At 43.0% G+C, this 20,338-nt stretch overlaps 1 protein-coding gene and 1 long non-coding RNA gene across 3 annotated transcripts in view; one reads left to right on the plus strand and one right to left on the minus strand.

The window, feature by feature from the left end:
- The window catches only part of SMARCB1 (SWI/SNF related BAF chromatin remodeling complex subunit B1), a 61,898-nt gene extending 54,113 nt beyond the window's left edge, over positions 1-7,785 (minus strand). For both annotated transcript variants that reach the window (XM_060683623.2, XM_087880650.1), the window contains exons 1-3: positions 6,434-7,785; positions 6,153-6,264; positions 6,041-6,070 (exon numbers count right to left, since the gene is read on the minus strand). In XM_060683623.2, the coding sequence (XP_060539606.1) occupies positions 6,041-6,070; positions 6,153-6,264; positions 6,434-6,526 (235 nt within the window). In that variant the 5' untranslated portion in view covers positions 6,527-7,785. The remainder of the gene's footprint in view (positions 1-6,040; positions 6,071-6,152; positions 6,265-6,433) is intronic.
- On the plus strand, positions 6,821-19,322 carry LOC148111692 (uncharacterized). The gene is made up of 2 exons (XR_015730315.1): positions 6,821-6,913; positions 14,769-19,322. It is a non-coding gene; the product is annotated as an uncharacterized LOC148111692 (long non-coding RNA).
- The last annotated feature ends 1,016 nt before the right edge of the window (positions 19,323-20,338 follow it).

A 20,338-nucleotide genomic window follows, 5' to 3' on the forward strand; every position in this document is an offset into this window, starting at 1 on the left:
CCAGTCTATTCTACATAACAAAGATCTACCTCCTTCAGGCAGAGCCATAGTAGGAATTGCGAAAGATAGGATTAGCCCTCTACACAATAGCAGCAGAAACTCACCACATGTGACCTGGGAAGCACATGTGACCATCAGCCAGCAAGGCCCCCACCCCCTGGGAGTCTGACAACCAATCAGGATACTCTTTTGGGGCCCCAAGGAATGCAGAGCCAGAGAGAGCATAAAAACCCGAGGATTTTACTGTATCAGCCCTTTTTCTGTTCAGGAACTCAAGCCATGTGATCCTGTCCACCATTAAACCATCTTTCCAAGCAGTCTCCATGTTTCCAGTGTCTGTTTTCCCCACTTGGAGCAGAACCTAGAAGGATGTTTCTTCCAACAGGGGAACCTTTAATTCTTCTTTGTATGGGCCTAATATTGTGCCTGAAATGTATCCTGATAATTTTCCTATTTTTAACGCTTCTATGTGGTTCTTTTTTGACAAATATGCAACCAACGTACACCCTCAGAACTATCAGCGTGCTGCTATTGGCTACTTTTCCCTACCTGTGCAGATTGGTGCTCTCTCTTCTTCTTCACGACAATGCCGTGCTTCATTAGGTCCTACATGTAATGACGAAGTTATCATTGTTACACAACTGTCCTCTCTCAATACCTTTGGCCGTGCTGTGGCTGGAGCTATTACTGGGGTGATCACCTTAGGGGCTTACCCTGGAATAATAGCTCCAGAAAATAGACATTCTATCTTGGATTTAACATGTTGCCTGGAGAAATCAATTAATGCCACTGCTGCTATTGTTCGTGATCTCCAACATGAAATTGAGGACTTGAATCAGGATGTGCTCCAGCAACGTTTTGCTATTGACTATTTGTTAGCACAAGGAGATTTTTGTAAACTTGTTGGCCGTCATGGATGTGCTGTTCATTTTCACTCTTTGAACAGAACCATTGAAGATGAACTTGCTAAACTCCAATCATATTTTCAGAATAATTTTCATGCTATTTCCTTTTCTTTTGACTGGTTGACCTGGCTTAAGCAGTTGTTTTTTTATGTTGTGATTAATATTGTCATGTTAGTTGCTTGCTGTTGTTTCATTCAGTGTATTCCCTGCTCCTCTTTCTCTGCCTCCTCATCAAATGCGATATAAACAAAAATCTTTATTCCCTCAAAATTAAATAAAAAGAGGGGACATGTAGGAATCCACAATCTGCGTATGTGCAGGGATTTTCCTGTCTTGGATGGCAAACCTCAGATAAGGAAGGTTACTTGCACGTAAGCACCAGGAAATTATATTAGAAGATAAGACCCTAATTCTGTAAACAAGAGGAACAGGAGGAGAGGAAGTGGGATGTGTGTTAGATTTTAATTATAACCAAATATTAGAAGTGCTTAAGCCAGCAGTAATGATTAACCTATGATTTAAGTTACCTGGAAGATTCTGTGAGTCAATGAGATGCTGCCAAGTACACTGTAACTTGAAAGTAACAAACTATATAATGTCACTATGTAAGACAATAAAGTTACCACATACATCCTCAACCTTTGTGTGTGTGTGGTCTCTACAGGCCACGCCCACCCAGGTTTTGTGGCTCCTGGTGTTTTCTTTTCTGTGGGAAAAATGTTTTTCCCCCACACTTCCCAAATACCCAAAGGGCTCTTTGGGTGTTTAAGGTTGCAAGACCCCTGGTCTAGACCTAAGAACTTGTATACATTTACAGTCATGCATACCGAAGAAAGATACTCTACAAGCAGAAGAGAACATCAATTAAAAAGTGAGAAGCAACTTCCCTACAATGCAAGATTCCATTTGGAGCATTTGGTTAATTTAAAAAGGAGACATTCAGTGTGGTGGATACCATGGAGGAAGATTAACCAGGACAGCTTCATATTAGTGGCAGCATTAGGAGAAGGATGCTGGGGTACCTCCTTTGGGAGGAACTACCACCTGGGGCTCTTAGACGGGCTTGGGGGCCGCTGGGTAAGCAAAAGAAAGAATCAGAAGACCTTCCCTGACAGCCCAACCCAACTTCTACTTTCTACCTCCATGGACTTTACACTTCCAGAACATCCTGATCAGCAGAGACCACAATGGCACACTAGAAACGCAAGTCTACAGAAAAGCTATCCATACTAACCAAGTGCTCCACTACCAAAGCAACAACCCAATCTACCATAAGAGAAACCGTGTAAGAACTTTATTTAGGTGAGCCCAAACACACTTCAGCAACCTGGAACAGCAGAAAAAGAGCTTCTATATAACATATTCCAACAAAATGGATATCTACGCAACTTTATCAAAAAGTTCCTGACCACAACCAACGTCTATGGAGATTGTCAGTCATCCAGGTCATAATTGTCCCAAAAGTGCTTTTTCAAGAGGCAACTGGACTTTGTTTTTCTCTGAAGCTGTTTCGCTTCTCATCCAAGAAGCTTTTTCAGCTCTGTAGAAGCTTCTTGGATGAGAAGCGAAACAGCTTCAAAGAAAAACAAGAAAGTCCAGATGCTCATTTGAAAAAGCACCTTTGGAGCACAACCAACACAAACCCTAAAAATAATTACATTGCCATACATCAAGAATATCTCGAAAACCACCAACAGAATACAACCACATGGAATTAGCAGAGCACACAAGCCAACTCGAGCCCTTCAAAACATCCTAAGCAACCCTAGGACCTAACAACCCCAGAAGAAAAAAAAAGGAGTCATCTATAATAGGGATCCCCAATCCACAGTCCGCGGCATGCCAGAAACTGGGCCGCGCCAACTAGCAAAGCCTTATCCATGGGATGCAGGCAGCACATGAAACCACGTCCCTTTTACTCAAAATGTGTCTCCATGGAACAGGTCCCTGGTGCCCAAAAGGTTGGGGGGGGGGCATTAATCTACAACACAATGTAAAGTCTGCAACAACCACTAGTAGGATGAATAGACAGAAAACTGGCAGAACTAGCAGTCAGACTCAGAAGACATGATGAAAATTCTTTTATTTCACAACATACAGATTGATTTAACCATCATTTCAATTGGGAAAATGTGACCATCCTAGACCAAGCCAAGTCCAAAAACATCAGGGAATTTCTAGAAGCCTGGCACTCTGACAAATCAGCCATCAATCAGGGTGGATTTGATTTAAATCGAGTTGATTTAAATCACAATTTAAATCATGATTTAAATCACTAGTAAAAAGGCTTGATTTAAATCAACTCGATTTAAATCATAATTTTTAAAGAGCAACTGTCATCTCTGCTACTCCTTTGACCCACTGTTGACTCACCGATAGTTCCAGTGTTGCAGAATATACAGCCTCATGCTACATAACTAAGCTCCATTTCATGCTGAATAAACTAAATTATTTATGTATCTTAAATAGAAAACTATCTTACGATAGATTTGTACCCCAAAAGTTTTTTATTAAAATAAATTCAATAAAAATCAAAAAAATCCGATTTAAATATAAAAAATCTGATTTTTTTGATTTTTTTAAAAAAATCATTTATTTTTATCCACCCTGCCATCAATAGACACATGGACATTAACATCTTCTAGACCTGTGATGGCGAACCTATGGCACACGTGCAACAGGTGGCACGCAGAGCCATATTGGTGGGCACACGAGCTGAATTCCGGTGTGCATGAGTGTGCCGGCCAGCTAATTTGCAGGCCTTCTGTGCCCACCAGAAGTCAGAAAACACACTGTTTCTGGCCTCTGGAGGGTCTCTGGGGGGTGAGGAAGGCCCGTTTTTCGCTCTCCCCAGGCTCCAGAGCCTTTCTAGGAGCCCGGGGAGGGTGAAAACAGCCTTCTCCGTCCCCCCGGACGCCCTCCAGAGGCCGGAAACGGCTCGTTTCCTGACTTATGGTCCACCGGAAGTCCGGTGGCCCGTGCCATCGCATGCCATAAGTGGGGGGAGTGTGGGATGTGTGTGTGTGTGTCACGCACGCATGCATGGGGGGTGGGGCACATAGAATTATGGGTGTGGGCATGGGTGCGCGTGACCCCCCCCGGTGCGACCCCCGCTTTTGGCACTCGATGGCAAAAAGGTTAGCCATCACTGCTCTAGACTATGCAAAAGGGACTCTCCCCCAGCCAGTGGTGGGATTCTACCGGTTCTGTAGAACGGGTAGTTAAGTAGTTAAGTACTTAGGAGAACTGGTTGTTAAAAGAAATCTCCTTTTGTTTTTTCCCACTTTACAGGGTTAATCCTGTAAGGAATTACAACATTCGGTATTGTTTCCTAGCCTAATCTTTATTGCCCTGCTTACAGAAACTGCCTCTCTGGCAGTATGCCTAGACTTACTGTCACTTCTGGTTCCGGAGGGGTTTTTTTTTTGCTTGACTTTCTTAAACGGGGAAGGGTTGTTTTAAGCTTTTTACACCGCTGTTGGGAGGAAATACTCCCCTGTTGGAGTTCTTCCAGCCAGGGTGCAATGATCAGCACTTTGAAGAAATAATTGAATAACGAAGCAGAAGCTTTTAATGACAAGGAACCAAGATGAGTGACATTCAGCAAGGCTTCTTGGCTAGCTAGAAAGATTGACATTCAAACGTGAGTTTACATACCCTTTTTGACTTTTGGTCTAAAACTGGGTTTTGGTGGTTTAATCCTGTTTAGTGATGGGATAATTTTCCCTATTCAGCTTTGTTTGGAAGGAAAAATGTTAATCTCTGTTCCTGAAAAGAAGCAGCTTTGAAATCTGACTAGTTCTGTGTCTATTTGTTCTGGTAATTGGTTTAACAAGCAACAGATACTCTGTTTGCTCCTTTGCTTCATTCTGGAGAGCTTAAATGACCTCTCTGCTAAAGGGTTTCACTTTATGAGCAAGAGTTGGCTGCTGATAGTTATCATTGCATTTTAACTATTTTAATTCCTCAAGGTGCTCTGGCACCCTCCCTGATTTGTAACTCCAGTTTGCAGGTATTTCTAATCTAATGATTGGTATTTAGGGCAGCTTTTTGCAAACAAAGCAGCTTTTTGTATTTTTGTACAGGTAATCCTTGATTTACAACAGTTACAATGGCACTGGAAAAAGTGACTTATGACCGTTTTTCACACTTATGACCATTGCAGCAAACTGTTATTAGGGCAAAGAAGTGATGCCACATGACCACCTGGCCACGCCCACCCAGTCACATGAAGCACCGCAGTTGTGAAATGAATGACACGGTTGTTAAGAATGCTGCAACGGACATAAATGATGACCAGTCATAAGTGCAAGGACCGGTCAAAAGTGCGAGGACCACTCAGAAATGACTTTTTTCAGTCCTCTGAGTCCCTATACACATAGCCATGCCCACCCGGTCACATGACCTCCAAGCCATGCTCACTCAAATAAGCCACGCCCACAGAACCGGTTTTAAAAAAACTGTCCTCAGCCCAAAAAGGACCCCAAGCACCACTCCACCAGCAGTCAGCACCCAAATCAGCATAGATTAACTCCAAGGTTAATATCAAACTAAAAATCAAGAAAGTACCAAGAGGCCAACAGCAAACAGCCCAGCCAAAGACTCTCTAAAGCCATCCCCATCCACAGGAAAGACACCAGAATATAAACTGACAGCAAACCCGTCTCCCTTCTACCCCTGATGATGTTCCCTAGTTGGGCCATGAAACGTCTGCAAGAAAACAAGCCAGTCGGAGAGTATCCAGGAGCCCTCGTGCCAGCCCTGCGCTCCAAATAGTCTCCTTTATCGGTACTTTACATTCCCTTCTGGCGCGGCCGCCTTACCTCGGCTTCCAAGCTCTTCGTGCCGAGGAAGGGCAATCTCCGAAAACGGTCACGCGGTCGAGCCGCCTTCGAGGCTTTTCTTCAACTAAACAGGCCGTGCGGGTTCCCAAAGCGAGCCGCTGCCCCGCCCGGCCCTAGGTCGCTGCCTACCCACCTGCCCCCGCCGTCTCTGTTCGGCCCTGCCTTGGGGGCCCAAAGGGGGAGGCTTTCTTTTCTGCTTGGCAGGCCGCCTTGCGCCTCCCGCGCCATTGCGCACAGGGTAAGAGCCCCCCGCAGGACCCCGCTGCCCTCCCCCCCGCGCGGGAAACTCACATCTTCTCGGGCTGTGGCTCCGCTGCGACTCTGCGGGGAGGAGAGCAAAGAAAGCGTCACGCCGGGCCTCCCCCACGCCGCCCCCTCCCCCGCCGCTCCCCGCGGAGCTCACCGTGGGACGAGGCGACGATCTTCTTGCGCTCCTCCACCGTCGCCAGGCGCCTCCAGAGCGACGGGTAGCGCTTGTAGAGGGAGCCGCGGAACATCCGCAGGTAGTTGCCCACCTGCAGGGCAACACAAGGGGCACCGGCGACAGGTTAGACGCCGCCGCCGGCGGGCGAGCCGGCTCGGCCGAGGCAGCACCTGCGGGGGGGGAGGGGGGGAGGACTACGGCGGCGGAACTGCCCGCCACAAGGCCGCGGAGGCCGGCCACTGGCCCGGTCTGCCACCCACCTCGGAGCCGATCATGTAGAAGTCGCCGTCCTCCTCCAGCTGGAACTTGACGGGCTTCTGCCCGAAGGTCTTGCTCAGCGCCATCATCATCATGGCTGGGCACGGCCTAGCGCACGACGCCAACGCGCACGCGCGGCCCCTCGGGACCCGGATGAGGCGGTCGCTATGGAGACCGGGCCAAGCACTGAGGGTGGGGCGCGCTGAGGCGCTCGGAGGCTGAGAGACCCCCCGGGACGCGGAGCTTCCTCGGAAGCGCTTTCCGGCGGTGTCGCTGCGCGGTGAGCGGCGCGTGGAAGCCCTTCCGGGTTGGGCCGAGCAAGGAAGGGATTGCAGAAGGATTTGAGTTCCTCAGGAAAAACAGACCCGACAAAAGACGAGACGGAGTTGCGATGAACGTAAAGAATCGCCTCTAGAGAAGTGCCAAAACCGAGGATGGTGGAAAAGGAAAAAAGTGGCATCGCCCTAGGCGTCCACTCAGTGGTGGGATTCAATATTTTTAACAACCGGTTCTGTGGGCGTGGCTTAGTTGGGGGTGTGTGGCTTGGTGGTCATGTGACCGGGTGGGCGTGGCTAGCTGGTCGTGTGACTGGGTGGGCGTAGCTAGCTGGTCATGTGACTGGATGGGCGTGGCTATGTGCATAGGGACTACTCAGAGAGCTGAAAAAAGTCATTTCTGACTGGTCCTCGCACTTATGACATCCTCACATTTATGCCCATTGCGGCATTCTTAACAACCGTGTCAGTCATTTCACCACTACTTCTCTTCACCATGGTGACAAGATAGGGCGTAAAACATAAAATGTGAGGACAGTCGTAAATTCAAGGACTGGTCAAAAGTGCGAGGACCGGTCAAAAATAACTTTTTCAGCCTTCTGACTAGTCCATATGCACATAGGGACTATTCAGAGGGCTGAAAAAAGTCATTTCTGACTGGTCCTCACATTTTTGACCGGTCTTCGCACTTATGACCTTCCTCACATTTATGCCCGTTGCGGCATTCTTAACAACTGTGTCAGTCATTTCACCACTACTTGTCTTCACCACAGTGACAAGATAGGGCGCAAAACATAAAATGTGAGTAAGTCGTAAGTGCGAGGACTGGTCAAAAATAACTTTTTCAGCCCTCTGAATAATCCATATGCACCAAAGGATACAGCAATAGAGAGGGATGAAGGAAGGAGAAGAGAGATGGAAGAAAGAAGGAGAGACAGGGAAGAAAGAGAAGGGAGGAAGGGAAGGGAAATTAGAGTAAGAGGGAGGGTAAGAGAGGGAGGAAGAGAGGAGGAGAAGGAGAAAGGAAGAGGAAGTAGGGAGGAGAAGAAGAGGGGGAGGAAGAGAAAGTAAGAAGGAAAGAAAAGAGAGAGGTGGTAGGTTTGAGGAGAAAGATTGCTGTACAATAAAAAAGATGAAAGGGAAGAAAGCCAACCCCAAACAAATATAAAGATATTAAAATAAAGAATGAATTGTTAAACTTTAAAGAATAAAAGAATAAATATGAACAAATAGCAGTAATTAGAAACACACATACAAACATACAATGTATTTTCTTTGAACAGAGTATTTGGCCAGTTCACAAATTTAAACAGTGTTTAGTCATTTCAATTAAATTTACAGTTTCTATATTTCCTTTTTGCCATATTTATTCCACATCTATTTTTGTAAAAAACCAATATTACCCTTCATCCTCATCTCTAATCTTAATCAAATTCAATTTTTCCCTTCTATTCTATATTATGCCCCTTCCCATTGTCATCTATTTTTATATCCATCCTCACATTGGTTAATTATGTAATATTACAGTTGTTTAATATAAATTCAACATTTTAATATAAATCAATTAGTTATATAACTATCTTTTTTGTATATTAATCAATATGAACATGAATATTCCAATTATTTCCATGCAATCCAATTTCTTACAAATCAATTAATTATATTTACCAATAATAATAAACCAAATAATTTCCCTCATATATTCCTCCAAACCACAATTTAACCATTTCTGCTTTCAACACAATATACAATTAATAGTATCTCAATTATTATCCCTATTTAAATAGAGCTTTTTTTCTTTTGTGTTTTAAAATCTTGAACTCTCCTCTTTTTCCCTAAAGAGGAACTACCTCTTTAGGGAAAACTACCTTTCCACTAAAGGTAGTTTGCACCTACCTTTTTTGGTGAGGAAAAAGAAAAGAAATCTGCCTGCCTAATTTTCCAACGTTGCAGCAACAGTAAAGCAGGCTTTTACTTTCAGTTTCGTTTTTCAGCATAGATAGGGGGGAAAAATCTGCACTCTTTGCAAGCAAGCAGCAGAGCCCTGAGCAAAACAGCTGAGAACAAATCAGCTGAGAGTCGGGAGGCCGATAGAATCAGGGGGCTAATTAGCCTATGCTGAAGCTCCGCGGGCCAATAAAATTACAAAAAAACACCGAACTGTTTGTTAAATTGCTGGCTCGCCCGCCCCTCGCCCACCACTATTTATTGGCAATAAATAGTGCGGAGGGGCGGAGCAAGGGGCGGGGTGAGCCAGCAATTTAACAAAGGGTTCGGCCGAACCCCCTAGAACCGGCAGAATCCCACCACTGCAGGGTAGCCAACGACGCAGAGGAAATAGATGAACTGTTTGGTAGTCCGTGAGCTGAGATGTGCAGAAAGCACCTCACAATAGTAATGGGGGACTGTAACTACCCTGGCATCAACTGGGAGACAAACTCTGCAACAAATGCAAGATCGAATAGGTTCCTGATGAGCCAAGCTGTCAGGTCTGCCGCCATTCAAATCCTAAGAAAGAGAAGCCCCAAGTCTGTCCAGTTAGAGAAAAGGTGTTTTTACTAAGAATGAACTGATAGCAGCAAAAGGTCTGAGGGAAAAATTGGCGTGAAAGTTACACATTGAACGTCACCCCAAATCCCTCCCCCCAAGCTCCAGACCAGAAAGACCAATCTGCCTCCAATATGATGTTATGGGAAAACCTTTTCAGCCTGTGTTGTGTGCCTTCAGAGGCCCAGGACCCTTGGCCTTGGAAAAATAAAAAAAAACTCCACTCAGTTAATGGGTAGCAAACCTCCCAATTCTCATGGGAACACTTCACACCAGCTCACTTCCCCACCCCAAGTGCCGAAACCCCCCTCCCTTTTTCTATGGCAACCGAGGGCAAACAAGCTGCAAACCGCACTCTGGAGATCCAGCTGACATTCCCCCCTCCCTTTGACAGAGGCATTAGCCCTGTAAAAGAATAAAAGGCATAATACAAAACTAAAATAGGAGCCAAAAAATGAAATAAATCAACTAAAGAACACTGCATTAACCCAGGTTTATCAGGATATTTCCTGTGAAACACCTGAAGGGAACCGAGCATTCACCTATTCTGATTGTGAAGGAGAGAAATACTTCCAGGCCACTAAGCATTGTATTTTCCCTTTAAATTTCCTTGACTTCAAAATGCTGTTCCTCCTCTATAACGGGTGTCAAACTCGATTTCATTGAGGGCCACATCAGGGTTGTGTTTGACCTCCGAATTTGTGTGGGGCCATGGTGGGCATTTGACACAGGCTCAAGATGCATTTTTTTCCCTTTTTATTTTTTGGCCATTACCCAACATGCCCTTTGTTTGGCTGTTAAACACAGCATATTAATTTTGTTTTTTGGCCGTTACATGGCATCTTCAAGTTTGTTTGGCTGTTGAATAGAGATTGCTGTTGCATCTTTATTTTTGTTTTTTGGCTGTTACACAGCATATCAAGTTTCGTTTTGGCTGATACCCAGCATGACCATTTGTTTGGCTGTTCAATACAACATGTTCATAGTTGGTTTAATTTTTTTTTTTTTAATTTGATTTATATGCCGCCCTTCTCCGAAGACTCAGGGCGGCTTACAATGCGTTAAGCAATAGCCTTCATTCTTTTGTATATTTTATACAAAGTCAGCTTATTGCCCCCACAAACTGGGTCCTCATTTCACCTACCTTAGAAAGGATGGAAGGCTGAGTCAACCTTGAGCCTTGGCGAGATTCGAACCCTGCAGTAATTGCAGGCAGCTGGTCTTAAGCAGCTTAATAACAGGGTGCCTTAAACCCTTGTACTACCAAGGCTCTAATGATCTCTACTTAAACCTCTCTTTGTTGTTTCCCTCCATCTATGCATTGCTTTTCATTTAATCATTTTTTTCTTTATCCTTTTTCATAGCATTCATAACATTTTAACCTTGAGACATGGTTTTTGCTTAAAATATATTTTTAAGTATATTTTAAAATTCCTTTTAACATTTTCAATTAATCATATTCACCCTTTTTACCTTAACATGTTACCATTAAAACATAGTTCTTGCATTAAACATATTTTTACATGTATTAATTAGTTTCATTTAACATTCTTAATTTCTATAAAAACCTTCCTTTAATTTATTACAATCATCTTTATTTTAATTTTTTATCACATTATCTTCATTTCCTCATCTGCAAACATAAATTTCCTTCCATTTTCCAAGTTTTTAATTTTATTCTCCATAAATCCAATTAAATCTCTTTTCATATTTTTATTCCGGATATAATGTATCAAATCTCTTTCTTTTAAGGCTACGCTTAATCCTTCTTCTATTCCTGCACCAACATTCAAATTATTATTTGTTCAACTGTAGAAGTTCCATTGTAAATTCCTTTTCTTTTCACCAAAGTCCAACTGCTTGCAGTCAGGAAAGAAAAACCCTCCTCCAAAGTTCAGCAATTTTTTTTTCTGTAGAGTTCAAAGTTCTAATAACAAAAGGGGGTTACAAAGTTCCTCTTTACTCCCCTGTTGGAGTTCTTCCAGCCAGGGTGCAGTAATCAGCACTTTGAAGAAATAATTGAATAACGAAGCAGAAGCTTTTAATGACAAGGAACCAAGATGAGTGACATTCAGCAAGGCTTCTTGGCTAGCTAGAAAGATTGACATTCAAACGTGAGTTTACATACCCTTTTTGACTTTTGGTCTAAAACTGGGTTTTGGTGAAGATTAATCCTGTGTTTAGTGATGGGATAATTTTCCCTATTCAGCTTTGTTTGGAAGGAAAAATGTTAATCTCTGTTCCTGAAAAGAAGCAGCTTTGAAATCTGACTAGTTCTGTGTCTATTTGTTCTGCTAATTGGTTTAACAAGCAACAGATACTCTGTTTGCTCCTTTGCTTCATTCTGGAGGGTTTCACTTTATGAGCAAGAGTTGGCTGCTGATAGTTATCATTGCATTTTAACTATTTTAATTCCTCAAGGTGCTCTGGCACCCTCCCTGATTTGTAACTCCAGTTTGCAGGTATTTCTAATCTAATTATTTAGTATTTTATTATTTATTTATTTATGTATTTTATTAATTATTTATTAAGTATTTAGGGCAGCTTTTTGCAAACAAAGCAGCTTTTTGTATTTTTGTTCTGGTAATCCTTGATTTACAGCAGTTACAATGGCACTGGAAAAAGTGACTTATGACCGTTTTTCAGACTTATGACCATTGCAGCAAACTGTTATTAGGGCAAAGAAGTGATGCCACATGACCACCTGGCCACGCCCATCCAGTCACATGAAGCACCGCAGTTGTGAAATGAGTGACACGGTTGTTAAGAATGCTGCAACGGGCATAAATGATGATCAGTTAGAAGTGTGAGGAACTGTCCGAAATCAGTTTTTTCAGCCCTCTGGGTAGTCCCTATCTGCATATTATTTTTGACCCGTCCTCGCACTTTTGACCAGTCCTCACACTTATGACTGTCCTCACATTTTACGTTTTTTGCCCTATCTTGTCCTCATGGTGAAGAGAAGCAGTTGTGAAATGAGTGACATGGTGCTGCAACGGTCATAAATGTGAAGATGGTCATAAGTGTGAGGACCAGTCAAAAGTGCGAGGACCGGTCAGAAATGACTTTTTTCAGCCCTCTGAGTAGTCCCTATACACATAGCCATGCCCACCCGGTCACATGATCAGCTAGCCACGCCTACCCGGTCACATGACCTCCAAGCCACGCCCACCCAAATAAGCCACACCCACAGAATCGGTTTAAAAAATTGAATCCCACCACTGTGCATTGGAAACGTTTATGCATCCGCGAGACCCTGCTCATTCATTTTATTGGCCTGAAAGACAAGATGTTTGTTGGGTTCCAAAACCACATCTTATTTGCGTGCTTCCGGCGCCTTCAGTTACATTGTCAGGTCAACAGTATCAATTCCCAGAAGTGACACTAAAGAACTTGGCGCATAGATTCAATAATAAATAAACTATTGTAACGCTCTCTACATGGGGCTCCCCTTGGGGTGCACCCGGAGGCTCCAACTGGTGCAGAATGCGGCCGCGCGGGGGATTATGGGAGCGACTGGGCGCTCCCATGTGACTCCTCTCCTGCGCGAGCTGCATTGGCTTCCGGTGGACTTCCGGGTGCGCTTCAAGGTGTTGGTGACCACCTTTAAAGCGCTCCATGGCTTAGGGCCGGGGTACTTACGGGACCGCCTTCTGCCACCAATTGCCTCCCACCGGCCAGTTCGCTCCCACAGAGAGGGCCTCCTCAGGGTGCCGTCGGCTAGACAATGCCGGCTGGCGACCCCCAGGAGGAGAGCCTTCTCTGTGGTGGCACCTACCCTTTGGAACAATCTACCCCCAGAGATACGAGTGATCTCCGACCTCCGGACCTTTCGTCGGGCCCTAAAAACTCATCTCTTTCAGTTAGCCGGTCTCTCTTGATTTTATGATTTTATGGTTGGTTTTAAATTTTGATATGGATTTTAAATTGATAAATTTTAAACTATGGGCCAAATTTAATTATTTTAAATCTATTTTTAATCGTATTTATGTATAAATGTTTTTATTTTGGCTGTTCACCGCCCTTAGTCCGAAAGGAGAAGGGTGGTATAGAAATTCGAATAATAAATAAATAAATAAATAAATAAATGAGAGGTTGTTGGAGTTTGGCAGTTCATACAAAGAGTACGGACTTCGGCTTGGGAACCATATAAGATACTCACTTTAGGTTTGGGAACCTAGGATAAGCTGCCCAATTGCTGGCTTGGGAACCAGACAGATACTCACACAACGCTTTGGAACTTCGAGGAAGAAACCAAACTACAGGCTTGCGAACCTGAACCAAGAAACCCACCCATGGCTGGTATTGCATGGCTATAAGCAGTGGTGGGATTCAGCCATTTCGCACCACTTCGGGAGAACCGGTTGTTAACTTTCTGAGCAGTTTGGTGAAATGGTTGTTGGAAGAAATCATTAGGGCAGAGAACTGGTTGTTAAATTATTTGAATCCCACCACTGGCTATAAGGCGTGCCTCCTATGGCGATGGGATTGCTGGGTCAAGTGCCTGAACTGGTAGTGACAATGTCACCATGGTCCAACGTAATATAATAGTAGTAATGATGTCTATATAAAACAAACAAGACAAAACAATAATAGAATGCATGTGACACTGCCATAGCAACGTCCTCAACTTTGTCCCTATTTTTAGGGCTTTATATGTCAGCAACAAAACACCAACTCTACTTTTTTAGGGGGGTTGAAACATGCTCTTTATAATGAGAATGATTTAACAGTTTCCAGAAGGTCTTTTTTGTAAAAGCAGGCTGAAAATACCCTATTTTTGGTCTTTTTACAAAAACTGTCACCTTTACACTCAATTTGTGAACTATTAGAAAGCAGTAGGAGAATGAAATGTTCTATTCAACCGCTCCCTTCTCCTCCTGCCCTTCTTCCTGACCCTTACTATCTACCTCATATTCACTTTCTCTTCCTCCTTCCCTTTCCAAAGTTGCAAATTCACTCTCAAGAAATTCATCAGTTTCCTGCGGGGTTTCAAGGCATACTCTCTTCCCCTGCCACAACACCAAAAGCCCATCTGGAAGTAACCACTTATATCTCACATCATATTTTCGTAGTTGTGTTGTCAAAGCTTGATAATTTCGTCTTTGGTCTCGCACTTTCTTTGGCACCTGTCGCAAAACAGGGGGCAATAAGCTGACTTTGTATAAATATACAAAAGTATGAAGGCTATTGCTTAACGCATTGTAAGCCGCCCTGAGTCTTCGGAGAAGGGCGGCATATAAATCAAATATAAATCAAATTTAAAAAAAAAAAAAACGGCGACCTATTTACCAGCGTATTTTATCACCTGGTCCTTTGATCTCTGATATACTTCCTCCCGTAACGATCTCTTATTAAATTTTACATGAACTTCCCTCGGGAGGTTCTGTCTCCTTGTAAATGATATAAAGACCTGGGAACACTCGTTAATACCACTGTGCACCACTTGTGGATCTTTCTGCAATATCCCTGCCACCATCTCAACCATCTTATCTTCCAAACTTTCTTCTGATAGGAGGAAGGGAAGGAGAAGGGGAGAGCAACCAACGGGTAACCAGACAGACCACTAGGGCAAAGAACGCAGATAGGTAAGATGGGGAGGAAATATGTCTGTTCTCATTAAATATAAATGGTTTGAATGCACAGGTGAAGAGGAAGTGGGTTTTCAAGAATTTACTAAAATTGAAAATGGATGTTATATGTCTCCAGGAAGTGCATATTAAAAAACAATGTGAATCTGCTTTGCAATGTCCTGAACTTGGTAAGCTGTACGCTACGTTAGCCGATGAGAAACAAAGAGGTGTGGTCTTCTATGTTAGGAATTACCTGGAACCTAAATTAGTTTATATGGGTGATGAGGAAAAAATTCTAATGTTGGAGATACGTATAGGCCGGCTACAGGTCCTCTTGGTGGGAATATAAGCTCCAAATAACAGTCTGATTTCTATCAAAAGGTGTATCAAAAACTTGTCGATCTGCAATATGGCCATGTATCTATACTAGGTGATTTTAACACAGTAATCAACAGGGACTTGGATTATTTACCAGGGAACAGTCAAAAGAGAGAAAATAGGAGAACACTTCCAAAAGTATGTACAGATATGAGGGACGAGTTGGGTCTTACGGATATATGGCGAGCGTTCCATCGTCAGACAAATCAATATACCTTCTTTTCTCCCAGGCATAAATCTTGGTCGAGGCTGGATATGAGGTGGGTAACTACAGATTTAAAAACCCGAACTGTAGTGACAGAGATAGAACCTAATACCTGGGCAGACAATAGTCCACTATTGGTTAGGTGGAAAGGGGATACAATTAAAAGAAATAAGAGGTGGATGTTGAGAACAAGTATTTTAACGGAGATAGAATTTCAACAAATGGTAAAGAGAGAAATGGAAGCTTTCTTTAGGTCAACGATAATAATGAAACTTCGATACAGATTCTGTGGGATACAGCGAAAGCTTATATGAGAGGGCTAGTGATTAAGTATATAGCCGGGAAGCAAAGACAGAAACTTAAGGAGAGGGAAAGGTGGATAGCGAAGGTGCGGGCTGCAGAGAGGAATTTACAGATTAACCCACTAGATGTCAAAGCTAAGGAAGCAGTAGACGTAAGTAAACATCAACTCATACTACTAGACCAGGAGGAAATCGCACATAAACTTAGAATGCACTTTGAGCATGCTAATAGGGCGGGCCGGTGGCTTATACTTATAAACTAAAGAAGGAAAGGGAAAGTAGGCGGATAGATCAACTACAGGATAAGATGGGAGTCATATGGGTAGATAATGAACAGAAAAAAGGGATTGCACAGGAATTCTTTTCACAACTTTATGCTAATGAGCAGGTGTCGGATGAGAAAATTAAGGAATATTTGGAACATTCAGATCTTCCCAAATTCCCAGATTCAGTCAAGGACCTGTTGAATAAAGAGATTACGGAAGGAGAGGTAGAGATTGCGATCAAGAGGCAGAAAGCCGATAAAACTCCTGGTACTGACGGCTTGCCTGTGGAGATTTATAAAACCTTTACAGATCTGTTTATAAAATATATGAAGGAAATTTTTAATATGGTGTTGATGGAGTCTAAGGCTTCCAAGTCATGGCTAGAAGCCTATATTTCTCTAATACCGAAGGAAGGAAGGACCATACTCTGATACATAACTATAGGCCAATCTCACTTTTAAACACTGATTATAAAATTTTTGCAAATGTAATGGCAGCTAGATTTAAGAGATACCTTAGCAAATTTATCCATATAGATCAAAATGGTTTTCTACCTACTAGACAGTTGAATGATAATGTACGAATCATAATGGACGCCCTGGAATACTACGAGGCCCACCCTGAGAAGCAGGCAGCGTTCCTCTTTCTGGACGCCCAGAAAGCCTTCGACAGAGTCAATTGGAATTATCTTATAGCACAATTGAGATATATGAAGGCTGGCGACTATTTTATGAACACAATCCAGGCAATTTATAGTCAACAGAAAGCCAAGATTCTGATCAATGAAGAAGAGTCGGATGAGGTGACGATAGCGAAGGGAACGAGATAAGGCTGCCCACTTTCTCCATTGCTGTTTATATTTACTTTAGAACCTTTGCTTAGGTTAATAAGACAGGATGTGGGCATAAGAGGGCTAAAGATCAGAGAACAAGAATACAAGGTCTAGGCGTTTGCGGATGATCTGGTCTTTGTTCTGGAAGAGCCACTAACCTCCGATCGCCGGCTTATTGACAAGATACAGAAATTTGGTGAAGTAGCTGGATTACAAATAAATAGAAAGAAAACGAATATTATAGTTAAAAATATGACGGAAATACAAAAATTAGAACTACAAAACACTTTGGGCCTCCAGGTAGTTTGTAAAGTTAAATATTTAGGGATTTGCTTGTCTGATAGATGCTCTTCAATAAAGACAGATAACTATTTAAAATTAGTTGAGCAATTAGACAAAGATTTGGAGAAATGGGGCAGGCTATAACTGTCATTAATGGGATGGATAGCCTTAATCAAGACTCAGGTAGCGCCTAGAATGGTATTTCTTTTCCAAACGGCCCCAGTTAGATTGGATAAAATCTTTTTTAGGAATCTGGATAGGGCTACTAATAGATTCATTTGGCAGGGCAAGAAGCCTTGAATTAAGTTGAAAATGATGCAGAAACCAAAAGAACAAGGCGGGTTTGGGGTCCCAAATTGGAAGCATTATTATAATTCGGCGGTTTTGGTTTGGGTTCATGAATGGATTACACTACAAGGGAAATGTTTGTTAACAATCGAAGGCCACGATCTCCAACGGGTGGCATGCGCACCTATGGTGGGAAAGAGGTAAACCCCCAGCATACTTTACTAAACATCACGTGCGAGGAGCTCTGATTGAAAGTTGGATGGAAATTAGGAAAACATATTATAATAAGGTACCACTCTGGGTCTCACCTGTGGAAGCTGTGATCTATCCGATTTTGTATAACCCAGAGAAAAAAATCTAATAAATCTAATAAAGAAATATTAGATTTGAATGGGAAGTTAAAAACAAAACTGTCACTTCAAGAACAAGGAGTGAATTTAGACTGGTGGATATATATGCAAATTAGTAGTAAGTATATGAGAGATAGACAGAGACTCGGGATTAGCCAAGAGGTGCAGACTTTGGATAGGATTCTATTGGGGGTGGATGGAAAGATGTTAACTAAGTGCTATAAATGCTTTATGGCTATGGAGGTAGCTGAGGAAGGTGCGAAGACTTCGGTTCATGCCTGGGAGAAAAATCTGGGTCATTCAATAGAGCCTGAGAAGTGGAACGAAATCTGGACTAAGAATGTTAAACTAACCCGGTCAATAGCATATAAAGAAAACATATATAAAATGGCATATTGATGGCATTTACCACCGGCCAGACTCGCCAGAATGTTCCCCAGAACACCTTCAGTCTGTTGGAAATGTGGTGTTAAAGAGGGCACATACTTCCAGCAATGGTGGACCTGTCGAGAGGCAATGAAATTTTGGACAAATATTCAGAAATGGCTTAATGAGATGTTGGGGCAGTATCAAAAGCTGCTGAGAGGTCTAATAGGACCAGGATAGAGGAGCAACCCCTGTCCCGGGCCCTCCAGAGATCATCTACCAATGCGACCAATGCCGTTTCCGTGCTGTATCCAGGCCTGAAGCCCGACTGGAATGGATCTAGATAAGCCGATTCATCCAAGTACTGAGGAAGCTGTCGCGCTACCACACTCTCAACAACCTTCGCAATGAAGCGAAGGTTGGAGACTGGACGGTAATTAGCCAACACTGCTGGGTCCAGGGAAGGCTTCTTGAGGAGAGGCCTCACCACCGCCTCCTTCAAGGCGGCAGGGAAGACACCCTCTCTCAAGGAAGCATTTATAATCCCCTGGAGCTAGCCTCGTGTAACCTCCCGAGAGGCCAGCACCAGCCAGGAGGGACACGGGTCCAATAAACATGTGGCCGCGCTTAGTCTGCCCAGTATCTTGTCCACGTTTTCCGGAGTCACAGAATCAAACTCTTCCCAGATAATATTCTCAAGACTTGCCTCCATCCTCCCTCCCGAATCTACCCAGTCAGAGTCCAAATTTTCCCGAATCTGAGCGATTTTGTCATGCAGATATTGTACAAAGTCCTCGGCTCTACCCTCCATTATAATAGTCCTCTATTATCACGTAATTGATATTATGTGCTGTTATCTCTTCTCCCCTTTTTCTTTATAGGACTAAATTCTCTTCTGAAGGGGGGGCCAAATGTCAGCCTCTGCCTTTTCTGCTTTGGCTGCCACGGTAATGGGGGGGGGAAGCGTGCAGGAGAGACAGAGAAACGAAAGTGATTCTTAAGCTACTGGGCTGTTATTGGGGCAACGGTCGTGGCATTCCTGATTGATGACGCTGCCAGACGTGTCAGACGTGTGCTCCCACTTTGGGAGACCCTTGGATTGGATGATTTATGATGGACAGTGGGAGGGAATGTTCTCTATCTGTAACTTTTGTGCTTTTTGGCTTAGATTCTGCTTTTTTTGGTTGCAGTCACTTCATTTTCTAATAAAAGTACCAGCTTCTAAAATCATGGAGTCATTCTTTCTTGGACTATGAAGGAAGCACACCTGACAATATGGGACAAATGGTTCTAATGGTACAACGCCTCTACTAAAGATACATAGATATAAAAAGGATAGAATAAAGATGTAAATATGTATATAAATAATTTTCTATGGGCAAATAAACAGGAATAAGGAAATCCAAAAACAACGGTGTAATCCAAATATAAAGATTGTTAAAGGGGGAATCCTAAGGGGGGGAAAAAGAAGGGGGGGTGAAAAGGGAAAAGAAAAAACTACTAGGCTAAGAATAAGGGGAATAAGCACAACCGTATTAGTTGAAGAACCACTATGAAATATTGCTTTAAAAGGAAAATTCACTTATATGTTGTATGTTTTGTAAATGTTTTTATATGTGTTTTATATGTGTTTTAATAAAGTTTATAAATTAAAAAAAAAAACAAGAGACATTGACGGGCAATGACACCACCCAAAATTTTAAACAAGCATTGGCCACTGATGAATGGTTTTTGAACAACAAATCCAGCTGTCTGATGAAAGAAGACTTGGCTTGGGTGGGGGAGGAAGTTGTATGTTCCTGCCAGCCAAAGACTATGCTTAATGGTAAGGTGCCATGACTCCAAATTAGCTGGACATTTTGGGTTTGTGAAAACTTTGCACCTGATTAAAAGACAATTTTGGTGGCCATCATTTAAAAAGGACATAGAAAGCTATGTAGCTAGCTGCCCCATTTGTGCAGCAGCAAAAAGACGTCGGGGGAAATCCCCAGGTCTATTGCAGAACCTTCAGCGCCTTGGAGAGTGATTGCTATGGATTTCATTGTAGAATTGCCAAACAGTGAGAGAAATATTTGGATCGTGACAGACCTGTTTTCAAAACAGGCATGTTTTATACCTTGCCAAAAGATCCCAACTGCTAAAGGTTTAGCCAAATTATTCCTAGTACACATTTATCGACCATTGTACTCCACAAAGGATCATCTCCGACGGGTTCAATTCACCTCCAACTTTTGGAGGGTGTT

Source organism: Pantherophis guttatus, chromosome 17 (genome assembly GCF_059756535.1).
Source record: "Pantherophis guttatus breed Tessera chromosome 17, ASM5975653v1, whole genome shotgun sequence".
Lineage (NCBI taxonomy): Eukaryota > Metazoa > Chordata > Lepidosauria > Squamata > Colubridae > Pantherophis > Pantherophis guttatus.